This window comes from Enhydra lutris, unplaced genomic scaffold (genome assembly GCF_002288905.1).
Source record: "Enhydra lutris kenyoni isolate GAN:26980312 unplaced genomic scaffold, ASM228890v2 scaffoldscaffold33, whole genome shotgun sequence".
NCBI classification, from domain to species: Eukaryota; Metazoa; Chordata; class Mammalia; order Carnivora; family Mustelidae; genus Enhydra; species Enhydra lutris.
Window position 1 is genome coordinate 12,660,635 of NW_019154117.1, and position 19,286 is coordinate 12,679,920.

Here is a 19,286-nt window from a genome sequence, read left to right on the forward strand (position 1 = left end):
CACGTTCCTGCAAGCTCTCCTCCAGCTTCAGAAGAGACTACGCGGCACGCCAGGCTCAGGTGCAGAGGCAGGAACCTCAGAGCAAAGACTTTAAAACCCACATTTGCGGGGGTGCCTGGGTGGTTCAGTGGGTTAAGCCTCTGCCTTCAGCTCAGGTCATGATCTCAGGGTCCTGGGATCGAGCCCCACATCGGGCTCTGTGCTCAATGGGGAGCCTGCTTCCTCCTCTCTCTCTGCCTGCCTCTCTGCCTACTTGTGATCTCTCTCTGTCTGTGTCAAATAAGTAAAACCCACGTCTGCGGACATAGGAGAAGGCCCCGTGTTTCTCATCAGCCGGCTGATTTGTGGACGGCCACATTTCTGGAGCTCCGCCAACTGCCTCACCTGATGGAAAATGCTTATGAACTTGTAAATCACCCTTGGATCCATTTTCCCCATAGAAATAAAACAGATTGCTGGCTACCCCCCCTTGCCGGAAATGTACTTAAAAACTTAGTTGACCAACTTAACGATGTGAGGTGATTAAGGACTAAAAACCATATTTAAAACTCTATTAAAAGAAGACAATAGTGAAGCGCTGTTTAGGGTTGGGAGTTCCGGGATGTAAAAATAATAGATACATGTGATTTTGCTCGAGTCACAAAAAATTACAGACTCGAGTTAAACAGTGGACCTCTTATATGGGTGCAATGGTTTTTAAACCTGGCTGTGTTCTGCAATCACCCAGGGAGCTTTAAAAAAATTCCAATACCCAAGCTGCATCCCACCCCAATTAAATCTGAGTGTTAGGGTGGGGGGTGGGTCCCAGGCCTTGGTTTTTTGTTTGTTTGTTTTTTAAAGCTCCCAGGCAATTCCACTGCTCAGGCTCGGTGGACAAGGTCTGCACTACAGAAGAGGGTCCTTGCCCTTCTGAAGCTTAGCGTTTCCCAATCTCCCTGGAGGAGAGTTTTCCTTCCTCATCCCTGCCAAGAACGTCTCCACGGCTGGAAGCTGGAATGAAAAACGGCTGATCGATTGACTGAGTCACACGCATATATAAAAAATACATGCACACATATTTTTATTTATTTAACTTAGGCCCTGACAATTAGCATACAAATCAGAAACACTGAGTGCCTTGGAATTTACATAGCCTCTCCAAATCTTTAAAGAACCAAACTCTAAAAAACACACATCGAAGATATTTAAGTCATAAAACACACACACACACACACACACACACACACACAAACTTGAATCACCTTCAGGAACCATGATCCAATAATATATTTAATAGGTAAGATCTTGTTCATCAATATACAAAAGAAAACAACAGCAACAACCCTCAACTTTAAGACACATGCCCTTAGCAAGAGCACTTAAGAGTTAGAACGGTTTATCGGTAGCATTTTGAGGTAGCATATTTTGTAAAGTAACAGAAGTTTCAGACCTGCTCTGCAGCCTGTCTGGGATGCCGAGGGACAGACCCTCACTCAGCCTTTGCTCTTGGTGCAGGAGAGTGAATCTGTCCGTGTTCACTGCCAAGTCAGCCTGGACTCACTTCCTACCCTCTCACCATGGCCATGTCTGTCATACCTTCCTTGTACTGCAGGTTTGGGAAAAGGCGAAGGCGTTTTTCTGATCCTTCTCTCCCCTCGGTGTGGTGTCCTCTCTGGTTGTGGAGTTAATCTCTCTGCTACATGCAAGACTCACGGGCTGGACACGCATGCACCCAGGGGGAAGGGAAATCGCGCATGGCGGCACTTTCTTGTTTTAACCAGCTCTAACAATTTAATTAATTAAGAGTGACCAATTCCTCTAACGCTCTGCAGAGTATTGTTACTAAATATCCCCCCTCCATGATTCTGGCCCTTCAAAGGCTCTCCCTTTTTCCTCCCCCTGAGTACAATATTTTGGGGTATCATTGAGCTTTCTGTAATTTTCCTGGCAGGATGGTGAGCAGAAAAGCTTAAAAAAAAAAAAAAAACACACAAAAACAACAATGAAACCCGGGTACAGGAGCAACCCCGAGAACAGACTTCCCTTGTGCCCCTTGAAATGACCCACATGTACAGTTCAGGAACACGGCCTTCTTCTTTTTAAAAAAATGTAAATATTCAGCTCAGCTCTGCATGTTAAACACAAATATACAGTTGAAACAGGCTAAGGACTAAAGCTGCAAATATGGTCCCAGCAACTTCAGACCTCGGCGGTGCTGATCAAATTTTTTGCCCCAGAGGTGCAAGTTTAAAGGGATGTCCAATCCCTAAAGCCCTTTCATCCCAGTATGCTTTCCGTCTGAAAGTTCAACCCTTGGAAGGAATCAATGTACAAATGGATAAAAATAGCACATGCCCCAGGCAAAAAAAAAGGGGGGCACGAGCTGGGCCTGAGTTGCCACTTAAGTAAGACAGAGTATAGGATACTCTTGTCATCGAGTATCCTATACAATCTGCAAAGGCTGCGGGCCCCGATCCAGCGCCCGGGGCCTCGTGGAACACGTCCGCCACCCAAGTCAACCGCTGACCCAAAGCCAATGACACAACTGGGCATCAGACTACAAGTGTCCTAGGTGCTACAAAAGCTGGTCCGCTCAAGGACTCGGGCCGACCCTCAAGGTCCCCACCTCCCCCCATGGCATCCTGTCACACAGAAGGTGAAGCTGCTTACAGTCACTAAGACACATGAAGTGGCGGGTGAGGGGCAGGAGAAATGCTCTCCGAATACACCAGCCTAACCAACCCAAATAAATTCAACACTCTGTACAACTAGAAGGTGCGCGAGCTGGTATTCAAGCCATCATTTTTAAATCCTTTCGTCCCCTCTCTGTATCAGACAGGAAAATGGTTCCATTGGGTTAACAGTGTCATTTTTTAAATGCCATAAATTAAATAAGTTAGTTCACATTTTTTTTTCTTCCCCCAGCACTTAAGTTACAGTGAGTCCTTAATGTGCTTTTGCAGTCTGCATGAACAGCTCCAGATCCCTCCGGCGGACGACGCTGGCTCGAGGACAACCATATTCATCCAGCTGCAAAGGTAGGAACTGTTCGAGCAGCCCGAGGCCCTGGCCAGCAGGACTGGTAAACAGCTTAGCCCAGGATGGTTTAAAGTTTCCGCTGAATCCCAAAAATATGGTACTCCCTTTAAAAAAAAAAAAAAAAAATGCACCATTTGTCCATCTAATCGTTCTAGGCAAGACCATGCAGGAGGTGAGTCGGAGGTGAACAAAACAAAGACGGCTATGAAACAGAAAAGCTACACTTCCTTGCGTCAGCCGATGAACTCTGACCACCCACCTCTTGCCCCAAATAACAAACCACATCCCCAAACACTTCCTCTAATGTCTCCTTATTTAAAAATTATCTTACTGATACCCACTCCAGCAAACTAAGCTCTCGTAGCTTATCCCACCTGAAGAAAGCTCTATGGCTGGACTCGTAAGAACTTCAAGGAAAAATACGAATACAAACCTTTGTTATAAAGATGAGCTGGTTTGGCTAATCCCAGAGGTACTAATGAATTGGAAATATTTAAATGCTTTATTTCTCCTCTTGTGCTCAAGAGAACAATTGACCTGTACATAAAAGTCAGAAAATTGGAGGGAATTTCAAAAAATCAGCATGTATTAATTGAGTGCCTTTCTGAACTGACTACAACAGAGAAATACTAGATAAAAGCAGAGCTAAAAACAAACAGGAAACAAAACAACAAAACAAAACCCAGATGCTTTTCACATCCCTGCTGTTCCAAGTTCAGGCTCCATGCCACCCCCAGAACCCACCCAGGACCCACACTGCTCCTGTATGGTGTCTCCAAGTGTTGGGAAAGCCAAGGTCATTGAGGTCAGTTAACCCAGTGAGTGAACTGGGACTCACCTCTTTTATATTAATAAGGGAAGCTAATTTTGTTTCAGATGCTCTAACTGTTCACATCCTATTATCTATTTATAAAATAAATGAATAAATGCCAGTTCTAAAAAGAAATAAAGTCTGTGCCCCATGGTTTGGTTTAAATTCCCTGTTTATTATGCAGCATATCAACACATATACTTAAATCCGTTTGCAGATTTTCTCTTCTCCTGATCTCTCTCTCTCTCTCTCTCAACTCTGCCAGTGTCACATGGGCTTAATTACTATGGCCTCATGATTTATTTTAATATGTTATAAAACAGGCCCCTTGCATTATTTTAAGTTGTTTACAAATATTTTATTACTCTCCCACAGTTACTCTTCCACTATTCTTTTCTTCAACTTTTATATAACCATTAATATTCATTTTCTTTCTTTTTTTTTTTTTTAGATTTTATTTATTTATTTGACAGAGATCACAAGCAGGCAGAGAGGCAGGCAGAGAGAGAGAGGAGGAAGCAGGCTCCCCATGGAGCAGAGAGCCCGATGTGGGGCTCGATCCCAGGACCCTGGAATCATGACCTGAGCTGAAGACAGAGGCTTTAACCCACTGAGCCACCCAGGCGCCCCCAGTATTCATTTTCTTAATGTGGGTCTTGATATGTTGACGTCATCCTAAAGCAGGGGAGACCACTCAGCATCAGGACAGAGGTCCGACCACAGCAAACCTACAGGCCTGACCCTCTTCTTCAGGCTCGTCCCATGAGATCTCTTACAGATCCCCAGGGACCTGCAAACCCCCGTGTGTGCCTAGTTCTCTAGAAGACACTGGTAGCTGCTCCATAACTTCTGAAGACTTTGTTAAGATACAACATACAGGACCTCCTGGGTGGCTCAGTCGGTTAAGCGTCTACCTAGGCTCAGGTCGAGATCCCAGGGTGCAGGGATCTAGACCATATGTTGGGCTTCTTGCTCAGTGAGGAGTCTGCTTCTCTCTTTCCCTCTACGCTTACACTCTCTCTCTCTCAAATAAATAAATAAATAAAATCGTAAGGGGGAAAAAAAGATACAATATACATATAGAAAAGTATCATTAAGTGTATAGCATTTTGAATTTCTGCACATGATGTACTTACGTAACTAGCCTAGATGAAGAAACAGAGAGCTACCCACATCTTAAGAGCCTTCCTTCAGTACCCTTTCCAGAAACAACCTAGTGACTTTTTAATGAGTTGGTTTTAACTCTTAAATCTATAGGGTACCTTACAGGACTGCCGTGTTATCCTAAAAGTTTTTGGTGAGCAGTATGCCCTGGAGGGGTTTAGGTGAACTGAGTAAACATACCCACCATCAGCAGAAATCTTTAAATCCTTAAAGAAAATTGAAGCCTTCGAAAGGAATTCCCTAGAAGTACCTCAAAGCAGAAAGTAGAGCTGTAATATTCAACACACTGAATATTACATTCAAATAATCCAGTGACTTTATTTGTAATTTGGTCCTGTCAGGGTGCCTGGGTGGCTCAGTGGGTTAGGGCCTCTGCCTTCGGTCATGAACCCAAGGTCCTGGGATCGAGCCCCGCATCAGGTTCTCTGCTCAGCGGGGAGCCTGCTTCCCCCACCCCCCCGCCAACTCTCTCTCTGCCTGCTTGTGATCTCTACCTGTCAAATGAATAAATAAAATCTTAAAAAAAAAAACAAAAAAAAACCTTTTTTGGTCCTGTCATAAGTGAAGAGCGTAAGTCATCAGATGATGGAAGATGCATTCAAAAACCAGACAGGACCTTCTCCCCAGGAAGCTTATGCTTCCCTTAGCTGCCTCACTGAACAAAGGTCTGCATGTAAGTTAGTGTCTGCCGCACAGCCAGGCGGCAGAGAGGAGCCTGAATTCATCCCCTTACCTCCAGGCAGGGTCTAACCATCCCCCCGAAAAGAAAGGTTTTGCTCAGGTGCATTCTTCTTCAGAGACCAACAAAACAAAACCCATCAGGCCAGGGCTTTTAAAAGAGAGACCAGATACTAGTCCACTTAAAACTGAATTGACTCCTTTCCAGTCACTTCCACCTGAGCTAGGTGGGGAATTCACAGCACAATGCCATCGGAGGGCTTATCAGTACGATGGATGGCCACGAAGGTCAAATTGTCTATAAAATTGCTTTAAACTGGAAATGAACCTTCTGAGTAAGTTAGGTGCAATATAATTGACCAAATACTAAAAAGTGGGAAAATATTGTTTAGTATTTCAAAATATTGAACAATTCCCACGTGAAGAGCCTTCACACCATTTGCAAACTCCACTCACACCTGGGCTTTCACCCAGCAATGCTATGCAGCTTAGACCATGGGCGCCAATCTGAGACGAGGAAGAAATGACCGCCTTTCAACAGCCCTAAAAGCCCACACCACAAAAGGGTGGAAAGACAAACCAAAGCTCAGAGTTAACCAGGTGTCACCTGTTGCGATGATCCATCCCCTCTTGCAGAACAAGCGTCACCTACCTCGGAGGGATGCCTGTTCTCAAATACTCTTCCATGCGACTGACATCAGCAGGAGAGAAAATCTTTTTTTCCATTAACCGGAAGGGAACGCTACAGGCATCCACAATAAGGAGGAGGACACCTGCGTTCTGGATGGTAAAGTCGGTGCCGTTGACCTGGGAACAGAGAAACATCTGCTGTCATCACCCCGTTCCTATCTCTAAGATGAATCTTTCTAGCCTTTCCCTCGGTCTTCTAAACCCATGAATCAAATTCTATTTCCAGGATTCAAACTGCGTAACTCAGTGACTCTTTCTCTACCAACATCTGAAACCCTGCCAGTGTTCTCACAGACTGTGCCTTTGATGGGTCTTTACTGGTTGGATTGAAATCTCTGAGCAAAGCATGGCAGTCCCCACTCAGCTGAGTAGTGTGACTTCACTGCCGGTGTGAGGACTCCATGCCTATCCCACTCTCTCACTGGGGTCAAAGCTCTCACACTCGGCGATCAGGTGTCAGCCTCAGTACCACCGTTCCCGCCGCTCACTTACTGTCACACTGGTTCAGAAAAAAATATCATGCCTTCCCCGACACAGAAACCCCCCATTAGAGTTTAGGTTTGGAATACTGAAGGAGCCAGATGGCCTCATCTCCTTTGTTCCACCCATAGCTCTCCCTTAAAATAAAAATGAAATGTGGTAATTTCACGAGGATGTAAGCCACAAAGGTATTAATAAATTTTGTTCATAATTTATTGTGAGCTGAAATTTCCAGTAGTCCTCTCTAAATTAAATTAGTGGTTTGAGACCTCTTCAAGAAAAAGGAACTCCAGACACATCCAAATATCATTAACTCGTCAGCCAGAAAAAGAAGGGAAAAAAACTCGCTGGACTAAAAAATGACTGAACACTAATTTAAGCCATAGGCACTGTTTTATTTTAGATATGTAAAATTGGGGCACCTGGCTGGCTCAGTCAGGAGTGTGGGGCTTTTGATCTTGGGGTCCTGAGTTTAAGCCCTGCACTAATATAGAGATTACTTAAAGAAATATAAACGAAAAAGAAAAGGTTTTTCTTGGGGGAAAATGTGTAAAATTATAAACTATGCTAAAAGCTAACAACACTTGTTCATGTTTGGGGAAATAGCACTTAAATTTTATTTATTTTTTTTAAGAATTTATTTATTTGAGAGAAAGAGCAAGGTGGGGGGGGCAGAAAGATAAGCAGATTCTGCACTAAGCACAGAGCCCAACTCGGGACTCGATCCCAGAACCCCCAGATCATGGGCCCAAGCCAAAGTCAGACGCCCAAATGACTGAGCCACCCTGGTGCCCCTAAATTTTATTTCTAATCACTACTTGTCTCACAGGAGTCAAATGACTTTGTTGTCTACGTTTATATTATTCTAATCCAGGGAACAATTCTGAAAATTCTTGAGTCAAGTACCACTTCATACTTGGGAAGATGGGAAATGATTCTCTTATTTTTAAAAATCTGAATACGTAAAACTGAGATACATTTGAGAAAAAATACATAATGAGCCTCTACACACTTAAACTGTCCTCTTGAAAAGAACCCCCTAAAAACCTATTGCTTAAAGAAATCCCAAAAGTTTCCATAAAGACGAAAGCGACACCATGTCCTAGCAAAGACCTCAGGCAATGCTTGGGTAAACCACTGGAGGTAAATATGACAGAACACAATGTTGTGGGACTTTTCTGGGGTCCTGAGCACCCAGTGTGCAGCAAAGCAGTTTAAAATGTGTCTTCAGACGCTGGAGCAGAGCCTGCCTGAGATTTTTTGGGCGAGCCAAACATTATCTTCTCGAAGTGTTTAGTGACGTTAGTAGAGCAGAGAGACTTAGCACCCACTCGCTTCCCTTCTGCAATGGATTGCCACACCAACAAGGCTGGGGTCAGCTTCTCCACGCCGCGGACTGCCCTGAGATGCTGAGCTAACAAGTTTTATGCCAGAAAAAACCTACATCATGGGGACACCTGGGTGGCTCAGTGGGTTAAGCCTCTGCCTTCAGCTCAGGTCATGATTCCAGGGTCCTGGGATCGAGCCCCACATTGGGCTCTCTGCTCAGCGGGGAGCCTGCTTCCTCCTCTCTCTCTCTGCATGCCTCTCTGCCTACTTGTGATCTCTCTCCCTCTGTCAAATAAATAAATAAAATCTTAAAAAAAAAAAAAAGAGGTAAAGACTTTTCCAGTTATAAAATGTGTAAGTCACAGGAAGGAAAAGTACAGCATAGGGAATAGAGTCAATAATATTGTAGTAACTTTGTATGGTGACAGGTGGTAACTAAACTTACCACAGTCAGCATTTCATAACGTACACAGATGTCAAATCGCTATGTGGAATGCCTGAAACTAATGTAATATTGTAGGTCAGCTATACCTCAGTTACAAAAAAGAGAAAAAATGAGCTCTTTAGAGAGACCACGTGAGGGGCTCCTGGGTGGCTCAGTGGGTTAATCCTGCCTTCAGCTCAGGTCATGATCCCAGAGTCCTGGGATGAGCCCCGCATCAGGCTCCCTGCTTCTCCCTCTCACCCTCTGTCACTCCTCCTGCTTGTGCTCTCTCCCCCGACTCTTAAATAAATAAATAAAATCTTTTAAAAAATTAAAATTAAAATTAAATTTATAAATAAATAAATAAAGAGACCACATGAGACTGGGACCAGGCCCGGCTAGATATCAGTTAGGTGGCTAGATACCTGCCATACAGAGAGCTCCTTAGACAGTGGCACTCAGGTCAACCTGATTTGGAACAGACTTCATGCCAAGAGCAGGTCACCCCTGGCTAGCTGGGCTCTTCGCCCAAATTCTACATGTTGCCAATGAAGCTCAGGCCTACACTTTCATAAACCCACCTAGAAGAGAGGACTAACACTTCGCGAACCAATGTTAACATTCACTCGAAGTCATCAATAAACACAATCTAGAGAGAAAAAAGACTTGATACATTTAACTTGTGTAAAAAATGCAAACGTTTAGGAGGTATTTGTAGCTCAATCACATTGCTTGCCACCCAGTGACTGTTGCCACAGAGAATTCATGTCACCAGACAAAACACAACAGTGAGAAGCTGAGGCAGGGTATGTGCCAACCGTACTTACAGAGATAATAGTCAGGTCTCCACGCTGAGTCTCTGCTTTACTGGGTGACTGGAACTGCACGGGGAGGTAGCTTTTATGAGGATCACTGGTAAACACCACCTAAACGGGAAAGAAATTCCGTATTTCTGTCAAGCACATCTTCCTTCAAAGGGGCCTCAAAATCAACTCAATTATATGAAACCCAATGGTGCTGGGGGTTTTTCCCCCCAGTGAACTTTTTGTACAGACTGAATGGCCTGGAATTCCATCTTTGGATCCGGATTTAATCCAAGAAGTGTATATATTCCTCATTTTCTGGAATAATCCCAGTCTCAAATAATTGAAATCTTGTTCAGGAAATGAATTCTGCAAGTGACTAAGTAAATGTGCTTCACACTTAGATCTTTGTCCTTTTCAGACCAGTTATCTTAAACTGAGACTCAGTCACTCCAGAACTAAGAAAAGTAAAGGTGACAAGGATTATACTTCAAAACCTTTCAGCCAGTGGTGCATCACCAAGCTAACTTCCTGACCTGACTTGCACTGTGTCCTATAAATCCAGCTACCCAGTACATCCAGGCCCCTAATCCCACTGTTTTATCGCCTTCTGCAGGCACCAGAGCAACCTCGCTTTCCCACAAGTGCTTTATCTCCTTTCCCGCCACTTTGCCTTTGCAGATGCTGTTCCCTCCCCCAGAATGCCCTTCCTTGTTTCCCTCCACTCCTTGAAATCACTCCCAGCTTCCAAATCCCACCTTGCACCTCCTCCCTAAAAGCCTTCCTCTCAATCAAAAGCAGGCCGAACTCTCACACAGTTCAGCACTTCAAGTATATATTCCTTATGAATGCGTGTTGACAACCTCATTCCAAGGGCAAACAATCGTCATGATACTCAACGTTTAGAAGCTCAGGTTTAGAGGGGCGCCTGGGTGGTTCAGTGGGTTAAAGCCTCTGCCTTTGGCTCAGGTCATGATCTCAGGGTCCTGGGATGGAACCCCGCATCGGGCTCTCTGCTCAGCGGGGAGCCTGCTTCCCCCTCTCTCTCTGCCTGCCCCTCTGCCTATTGTGATCTCTGTCTGTCAAATAAATAAATAAAATCTTTTAAAAAAAAAAAGAAGCTCAGGTTTAGAGTCAAAAGTCTGCATGAATTTTCCTACTTACTCCTCATGTACGTGTGTTTCTTTTTGATATTTGATTTTGATATTGATATTCAAAACAAACTCATTCCTTCAAATTTCCAAGTAAAAGTGAGGTTTCCAAATGCTTCAAGTACTTTGCAATTGCACCAAGTCAGTAATCAATACTTTTTTTTTTTTTTAAAGATTTTATTTATTTATTTGACAGAGAGAGATCACAAGTAGACAGAGAGGCAGGCAAAGAGAGGGAGGGAAGCAGGCTCCCTGCCAAGCAGATAGCCCGATGCGGGACTCGATCCCAGGACCCTGAGATCATGACCTGAGCCGAAGGCAGCGGCTTAACCCACTGAGCCACCCAGGCGCCCCAGTAATCAATACATTTTTAAAAAATAAATTCTAGGGGTGCCTGGGTGGCTCAGTGGGTTAAGCCTCTGCCTTCAGCTCGGTTCATGATCTCAGGGTCCTGGGATGGAGCCCCACATTGGGCTCTCTGCTCAGCAGGGAGCCTGCTTCCTCCTCTGTCTCTGCCTGCCTCTTTGCCTACTTGTGATCTCTCTCTGTGTCAAATAAATAAATCGAGTCTTTAAAAAAAATAAAACATAAAAAATAAATTCTAATCAATGTTTTAAGCACACACACAAAAAAAAACTAGGAGTGCTAAACATTAACGTATGGAACCATCTAGATAGGCTTAGGATATTTCCAATGATAATTATTTTTATAAATTACCATGTTCTGATGGCTTTAATAAATTATATAATCTTCTCTTTGTTTTTAAGATTTTTATTTATTTATTTGACAGACATATCACAAGTAGGCAGAGAGGCAGGCAGAGAGAGAGGGGAGGAAGCAGGCTCCCCACTGAGCAGAGAGCCGGACGTGGGGCTCGATCCCAGGACCCTGGGATCACGACCTGAGCCAAAGGCAGAGGCTTTAACCCACTGAGCCACGCAGGTGCCCCTATATAATCTTTTCTGTAGTGAAGGACTTTTAACAAATTCAGCTTGAGAATTAGGCTGAAGAAGTTACTTCCCCACTAAGATTATCTAAAAATATCACTTTAGGGGCACCTAGGTGGCTAAGTCAGTTAAGCATCTGACTCTTGATTGTGGCTCAGGTCATAATCTCAAGGGTTGTGAGACTGAGCCCTGTGTCAGGCTCCGTGCTCAGGAGGTAGTCTGCTTGAGATTCTCTCTCTTCCTGTCCCTCCATCCCTACCCCCAAGAAAATAAAAATGAAAATAAAATAAAAAATAAATAAAACGTCACTTTGACAGTCAACATATTACATGGGACAAGCAAGGATCTATATAAACTTCTTCATGTACGTGGCTGGCTTGGTTGGTGGGTGGGTTGGTGAGTTGGTTGGCTGGCTGCTTGGTTGGTAGGTGGCTTGGTTGGTGGGTTGGTTGGTGAGTTGGTTGGCTGGCTGCTTGGTTGGTGGGTGGGTTGATGGGCTAGTTTTATTTGAGGTGGAGAATAGAAGTGGGACAAGGATATGAAAGATTGAAACTGTGGATAGTAAGTTGCCACTGAAAAAATATTCATATATGATAACAGGAAGAATAAACCCATGTTCCTCTTTCTGCTCTTATCATCACCACAGGCAAAAAGAAATGAAAAACATTTCTGATTCAGCAGGACTAGGGTGGGACCAAGAATTCTAACATCTTATAAGTTCCCAGATGATGCTGATGTGGTTGATCTGGGACCACACTTTGAGAACCATTTTCCATAACCTATATTTGTTGTGCAAAACGTAAATATTAATTAGAGCAATATCAACTCTATACTTCTTTTTCACTTGGAGCTGGTCTGACCTCCTCTGAAAACCCCATGCCCAGTCCGAGCTCGTTATTTTGGATTTACTTTCATTGCCACATGTTCTTAAGATCTAGAAGGAGGCCTTGTAATTAAGAAGGAGAAGAATTTTGCTTCTAGCCAAAGTTAGTTTGTAATTTTAATTACAGGTAAATGTAATAGCAAATGCTTCAAAATTAACAGTAGCTTTCCACCTTGGGGAGGGGGCAATTTTCATAGGAGTTCCATTTTTTTAAGATTTATTTATTTTGGTTGGGGAAGGGCAGAGGCAGAGGGAGAGAGAATCTCAAGCAGGTTCCATGCTTAGCGCAGAGCCCAACATGGGGCTGGGTCTCACAGCCCTGAGATCAGGACCTCAGCCAAAATCAGAAGTCAGGCATTCAACCGACTGAGCCACCCAGGTGCCCCATAGAGGAGTTGCATTTTTGGAAGAGAAATTTTAAAGTTCTCAATAAAAGAAAGTACTTTTCTACATCACTGACATGTAAATCCAACAGCAATATTTTAACAGAATCACACCTGAGGGGGAAAGAAAATGAGGACCAGAAAGTCCACAGCCATCCCCAGTAAACTGCTGTATCTCAGGGATCAGATATTGCTATTACGAATTTGGACTAGTTTACTCTTAGGCTTATCGCATTCTAGAATGGGCCAAAATTCAGGAGAAATCACGCAGTACTTATAACTTGGCAAGACACATGTTCCCAAGAAGAATGTGCCTATTGCCAAAATAAAGAAACAAACAAAAAACAAAACAGAACACTGCTTTTGGTTCTTCCTCCCACCCACTGCCCACTCTTCTCCCTGATCTACCTGGCGGGTCCCGCAGTCTTGACAGAGCCTGGTGAGCATGGAAGGCATACGCTTGAGGGCCGACGGCTTCCTGGAATACTGGGGATATGCTCTGGCCATGCAGTTACTGATATCTTTTGAGTCCGTCGCTGCCTGGATCTTGACTCTTTCGCATCCCTGAGATGAACAGTAACTGTGGCCATCCCTGTGGCTTTTGGCTTTGAGATACAAAAACAGCAACCTGAGAACACAAACCAGTCCACGGGATGTTAGCCGGCCTCTCACAAACTCACGGAAATTCCTCCCACTGGCTCGTGGCCCAGAAGGCTATTCCTCTAATAAAGTAACTTTTCCTTAAAAGAAAATAAATTACAAAACTAATAAAGTCGTTTCTCCTTCCTTTCTATCCTCCCAGGGCCCTAAGTCAAATGCAACACTACTTTCAGGAAATATTTTGATAACCCGATTCAATCATTCTGGAACATACCAAAGTTCATTCCTGGAGTGAATTAGTTCAATAGGTAATTTGGGAAGATGGACTTTGGTTTGGTTCAAACTTCCTTGGAAAATTTTAGACTTACATTGAGTTTAAGATTTCGTAAATTAGTGTGCTTTCTTTTTTTTGGTTTATAAATCATTTCGGTTTAAGGCTTAAATTTGAAATAAATAAAAATAGCAACTGTGACTTGCTTGCTATGGTCTCCCATCAATTCTTGTGGTGTTTACAAAGAGCAGATGGGCCTGAAGTCCTTCTGTCTGTACTTCAGCCAAAATCAAGGGAAAGGAACAGTCCCGCCCACTTGGAATTATCCTCCTGCTGCCAAGATGGAAGGAAAAGTAACTTCCAGGCAACAGTCCAACATCTGTCAGCAAACCTAGTCTTTCTGAACCAAAGGAAGTCAAGACTGTAAAGCATCTGATCAAATGTGATTGATTACTGGAGATCACGAATTTATATTTTAATACGAAGTCCGTCAACAAAGAAAAGTTGCAGTTATAAGGTAAAAATCAGGGGCGCCTGGGTGGCTCAGTGGGTTAAGCCGCTGCCTTTGGCTCAGGTCATGATCTCAGGGTCCTGGGATCAAGCCCCGCAACAGGCTCTCTGCTCAGCAGGGAGCCTGTTTCCCCCTCCCCACTCTGCTTGCCTCTCTGCCCACCTGTGATCTCTGTCAAATAAATAAATAAAATCTTTAAAAAAAAAAAAAATAAGGTAAAAATCAGCCATTGTCCTAACATCAACACTTTTAACATACATCTGTCAGGAATAAAAGGGACCTAATTAGGCTTGGGCCTTTTGACATACAATTAAAAAATTTTTTTTTAAATTAAAAAATTTTAAAAAATGAATACAATTAAAAATCAACAAAATGAATAGAATTAAAAAGAATTAGAACCTCGAAGGCTGAAGGACTCTAAAAATACCAGAATGGAAAAAAAAATATTTCCCAGTTAATCATTCATCATTTGTGATCTCCAGACCTCCAATCCTCACAAATTGGGGTGTTCCATTTATTTCTATGGAAAATCAACAGGGACTGTGGAAGTTCTGTCATCTGCAGAATAAAAGTCCAAGTAGGTTGTCTTAAGTCTTACCAAGAACTGAAAATCAGCGACAATTATGATAAGAAAAGACTTCAGCGGGTTACACGGGCTGCTGAGGGAGCCCTGGAGGGCAAATGAGGGGCATCTTCTTCAAAAACTAACAAGCCACTTGATGGAACCCCACCTCACACCCCCTTCTCCCCATTCTGAACTTTCGTCTTTCCCCCAAACATGCCATGCCGCGTTCTTCCATGCCTCCATGCACCTCTCCACGCTGCTCCTGGGGACACCTGACCCCTCTCTTTTTCCATCTCCTCCTACTCATTCCTCAGGAGTTAGCCCCAGTGTCACCCTCTTGGGCTGTCACTGGGCATCCCAGGCTGAGCTTCTGGGTGACCTCAGAAAGCACCCTGAAAACCCCACTATAGAAATGGCAGCATTTAAACCTCTAGTTTGCTAATGACTTGCTTTACAAGCCCACGTCCTTCATTCAGCGGACAGTGAATTTGCCGAAGAAATGGCTCTTAGTCACATGAGTATCTTTATGGCACATAGACGATGGCATATGTGATGGGAATGTCAGCTTCAGGGATGGACGCTGAAGGAGCATGCTACTTGCTGGAAGAGTACAGGAGATCGAGCCTACCATAACCCAAAGGCTGAGAGACTGTAACTGGATAAAGGCAGACAAAGCCAACAGGACCCCGGGTGAACAGGATTAGAATTAAAAAGTGGAAACGCGCAGCCTAGAGAAAGTTGAAACATGCCATGGTTACACAGTGGTTTGGTGTTGGTTGTTTTTTTAAACTCAACTTTTTTAAACTCAAGGTCAACTTGAGAGAACACCTTAAAGGAAGAAAAAAACGAGCTCTCCCTGAAATATGAACTCTAGCCCACGTAAATAATCATCTTAAGGGTTGCCATAGGAAAAAAAAAAATTATTTTAATTTTCAATTGGGCCTACTGGTTCTTTATTGACCAGGGTAATTTTTCTCTCCAAATTGCCTTAATAGGTATATGGCAAACATCTTCATCCGATTCCTGATCCAACTGTAATTACGAGTCATTCTACATCTCTAAACCTCTAATAGTGATGAGCGGAGAATTACCCACATCAGCTGCGTTTCTAAACAGCCGTCCCATCCCAACCTATTCTTAGTTAGGCTGAAGAACTAGTAATTTCACCATTAAAGAAAAATAGCAATAATTCTCATTCACTGGTTGCGCCCAATTACCCCGTGTTGGAGTCAAAATAGAATTTCCGCTCCGACTGCTTCCGCTGCAGCTCTTCCAGCGAGTGCACGGGCTCGTACTCCTCCATTCTGGATAATGAGCCATTATGGCGCTGTAAAAAGCCGAAGGTAACCTGAAAACTTGTGTTTGATGGATAGCAGAGGCCAACTCGAATCCAGTCATTCCTATAAAGGAGAGACAATAAAACAATGAATCCACACTTGAGCCTGTACATTTTGAGTACTATAGCACTTGTAAATTTCAGCCGTAATTCTTCTCCGCCTTAAATTTCTGCTGTGGGGGCACCTGGGTGGATCAGTGGGTTAAAGCCTCTGCCTTCGGCTCAGGTCATGATCCCGGGGTCCTGGGATTGAGTCCTGCATCGGGCTCTCTGCTCAGCAGGGAGCCTGCTTCCCCTTCTCTCCGTCTGCCTCTCTGCCTACTTGTGATCTCTGTCTGTCAAATAAATACATAAATTTTAAAAAACAAACAAACAAACAAACCAAAATTTCTGCTGTGTATTGACTGAGCCACTAACAACGGAAGGTCCACACCCCGACATACAGCAATTCCGCCCACCTCTGTATGTTCCCCAAACTTCTCTTATCAATATACTTAGACAACTGTCTGGCTTGCAGCAACATCTAGGTCTCAACAGGACCTCAAGGAATATGAACAGCAACTGGATAAAATGTACTTAGACACGACAAGAGGAGAGTAAAATTAAGTGAGATGGCTGGGAATGGGGTCTATGAAAACAGAAGAAACAATAATAGCCTGACAGTGGGAGTGTACGCTGGTAAAATCTTTCCAAAGATTTTTTTTTTAAAGGTTTTATTTATTTGACAGACAGAGATCACAAGTAGAGAGGCAGGCAGAGAGAGAGGAGGAAGCAGGCTCCCCGCTGAGCAGAGAGCCCGATGTAGGGCTCAATCCCAGGACTCTGGGATCATGACCCGAGCCAAAGGCAGAGGCTTTAACCCACTGAGCCACCCAGGCGCCCTTATTTTTATTATTTTTTTAATTTTATTTATTTATAAGTAATCTCTACACCCAAAGTGGGGCTCAAACTCACAATCCTGAGATCAGGAGTTGCACGCTCCAACCTTCTGAGCCAGCCAGATGCCCCTCCAAAGAATTTTTTTGTTCATAAATATTTTTTTTTCTTTTACGATTGCATTAGGATAAATACTTAGTGGTAAAACTGCTGGACATAAAGGCATATGTGCTTTTAAAGCTTTCGATGCATGTTACCAAATTGCTGTGGTTTTTTTTTTTCCTTAGGTAATATCCTGTCTTTAGATATAAAATCAACACTTTCTGGAAACCATTAAATCATTTGCTGTTTGAGGGCATTTTGTAAGTTGTGGTAAAATATACATAACCAAAAATTTATCTTTTTATCCATTTTTAACTCCACAGTTCAGTGGCATTAAGTACATTCACAGGGTTCTACAATTACCACCACTCTTCCAAAGAATTTTTAAATAATATGTAACGAGGCCTTAAAATTATTCATACAGGTTTTACCAGTAATCCCATTAAAGAATAATTAGGAACATAGACCAGGAAAGATGCTCTATGCTATATCATTTATAATAGCACAAAGGGTGTGTTGAGGGGCTGGCAGAAGAAAAAGAAGGTACACGCTCATGGAGAAAGAGAGCAGTCAAGTAAATTCTGGTATATTTATATGCTCTGAAAACACAAGGGTGGACGGGTGCCTGGGTGGCTCAGTGGGTTAAAGCCTCTGCCTTTGGCTCAGGTCATGGTCCCAGGGTCTTGGGATCGAGCCCCGCATTGGGCTCTCTGCTCAGCAGGGAGCCTGCTTCCCCCTCTCTCTCTGCCTGCCTCTCTGCCTACTTGTGATCTCTGTCTGTCAAATAAATGAATAAAATCTTAAAAAGAAAAACCCGAGGTGGAGAGAGAGAATACTACGTTTATAACGCCTCACTCTGATTAGAAGAATTATAGGTTATTTCCATTTTCTTTATATTTTTCTCTATCTTCCTTATTTTGTTTAGTGAATAAGCACAGCTCTTACCATTTTTAAAGTGTTATTTGTAGACATGGCACTATGACAAAACCTATGACTGCTCTATCATTACATCAAATTTTGGGGAAAAAACTGTCCATCTCTTCCTCTTGCCTCTGCCCATGATCTAATTTTTATACACTTTGAGCTACTTAGGCTAGGAAAGTCTGACTGAACTTCAAAAGCCCATGCAGATTTTTGAAACTTCTGGGTTCAGCCTTGTTTCACTTTAAAAGATTTTTACTCTAAAAGATCTTTTCCTGCTCGGCGCTTGTTCAGAAGTTACACGGGATCCGCACAGAACCCTGAGCATCCTTTGGTTGTAATCTCTCGCGTCAAGTTCACACGCTGCTGGATACCAGTCTTCGCATTCCTGGTCACTCTTTCCTGGACTTTCTCCGTGGTCCCCTCTGACCGTCGCTGTTTCTTTCACTGCCTTCTCCGCAGCTCACTCCGGAGACTGGCCACACAGGATTGGCTTTTAGAAACCTCACCCTGGACACAGTATGAACTAAGGACTGGAGGCGGGGAGGTCACGTAGGATCCAGGTGAGAGACAATAATGGTCTGAACTCAGCCACAAACAGTGTGGGTGGAAAGAAGTGGAGAGACTCACACAGCACTAAGGAGATGCGACCGATAGGCTTTGGTCGCTAACGGGATGGGATGAAGAAAAGAAGCGTCAGTGATGAGTCCTGGGATTTTTGCCTGGGGCTGACTCCATAAGGCAGGGGTGCGATTCTCCAGCAAAGGTACAGAGAAACAGCAGCCAAGTGTTAGGGGAAAACAGTCATGGTCCGCTTTAGAGCAGGTGCTGGGGCCCTAACATCTCAGAAGAAGGGCATCCGCTGATATGTCACAGACCCTTGGAAGTGACCTACATAGAGCTGAAGTCCTACACATTATAGGCCCACCTCTGTTCATTTCAAGTGGGTGTTTTTTTGTTTTGTTTTCTTTTTTTTTTTTTCCAAGTAGGTGTTTTAAGAGAGGCCATTTCAATTTTTCCAACACCTATCTGAGTAGTCTCATGGACTCCCCCCGGGGTCACCATCACAGGCAACTAGACTGGTTACTTCTGCCTCTCAAAATAGTCCCATGCCTCCTTGCCAGGGTCATCTGTCACTTGCCCTGACACACCCCATGCTCGCATTGCACTGAATCCATCCGTCCCTGAGCAGAGCAAGCCCGTTCTCAACAGCACTGCTTTTCTACCAAGACTGAGCCCTTAGTATCACTTCCTCTGGGCAGCCTGGCCGGGCCCCGGTAGGCAGCATTCCTGCTTTATCCCGTGTTCACTAAAAATAGCACTGGGTTGTCAACGCACTTAAA

At 43.7% G+C, this 19,286-nt stretch overlaps 1 protein-coding gene across 1 annotated transcript in view; it reads right to left on the bottom strand.

The window, feature by feature from the left end:
- Positions 1 to 1,049: 1,049 nt before the first annotated feature.
- LOC111153557 (transmembrane protein 2) overlaps positions 1,050 to 19,286 on the bottom strand; it is an 82,731-nt gene continuing 64,494 nt past the window's right edge. Inside the window, exons 19-24 of the mRNA XM_022512650.1 lie at positions 15,926 to 16,108; positions 13,170 to 13,389; positions 9,422 to 9,520; positions 6,324 to 6,478; positions 3,452 to 3,555; positions 1,050 to 3,122 (exon numbers count right to left, since the gene is read on the bottom strand). Of these exons, the coding sequence (XP_022368358.1) occupies positions 2,926 to 3,122; positions 3,452 to 3,555; positions 6,324 to 6,478; positions 9,422 to 9,520; positions 13,170 to 13,389; positions 15,926 to 16,108 (958 nt within the window). The 3' untranslated portion in view covers positions 1,050 to 2,925. The remainder of the gene's footprint in view (positions 3,123 to 3,451; positions 3,556 to 6,323; positions 6,479 to 9,421; positions 9,521 to 13,169; positions 13,390 to 15,925; positions 16,109 to 19,286) is intronic.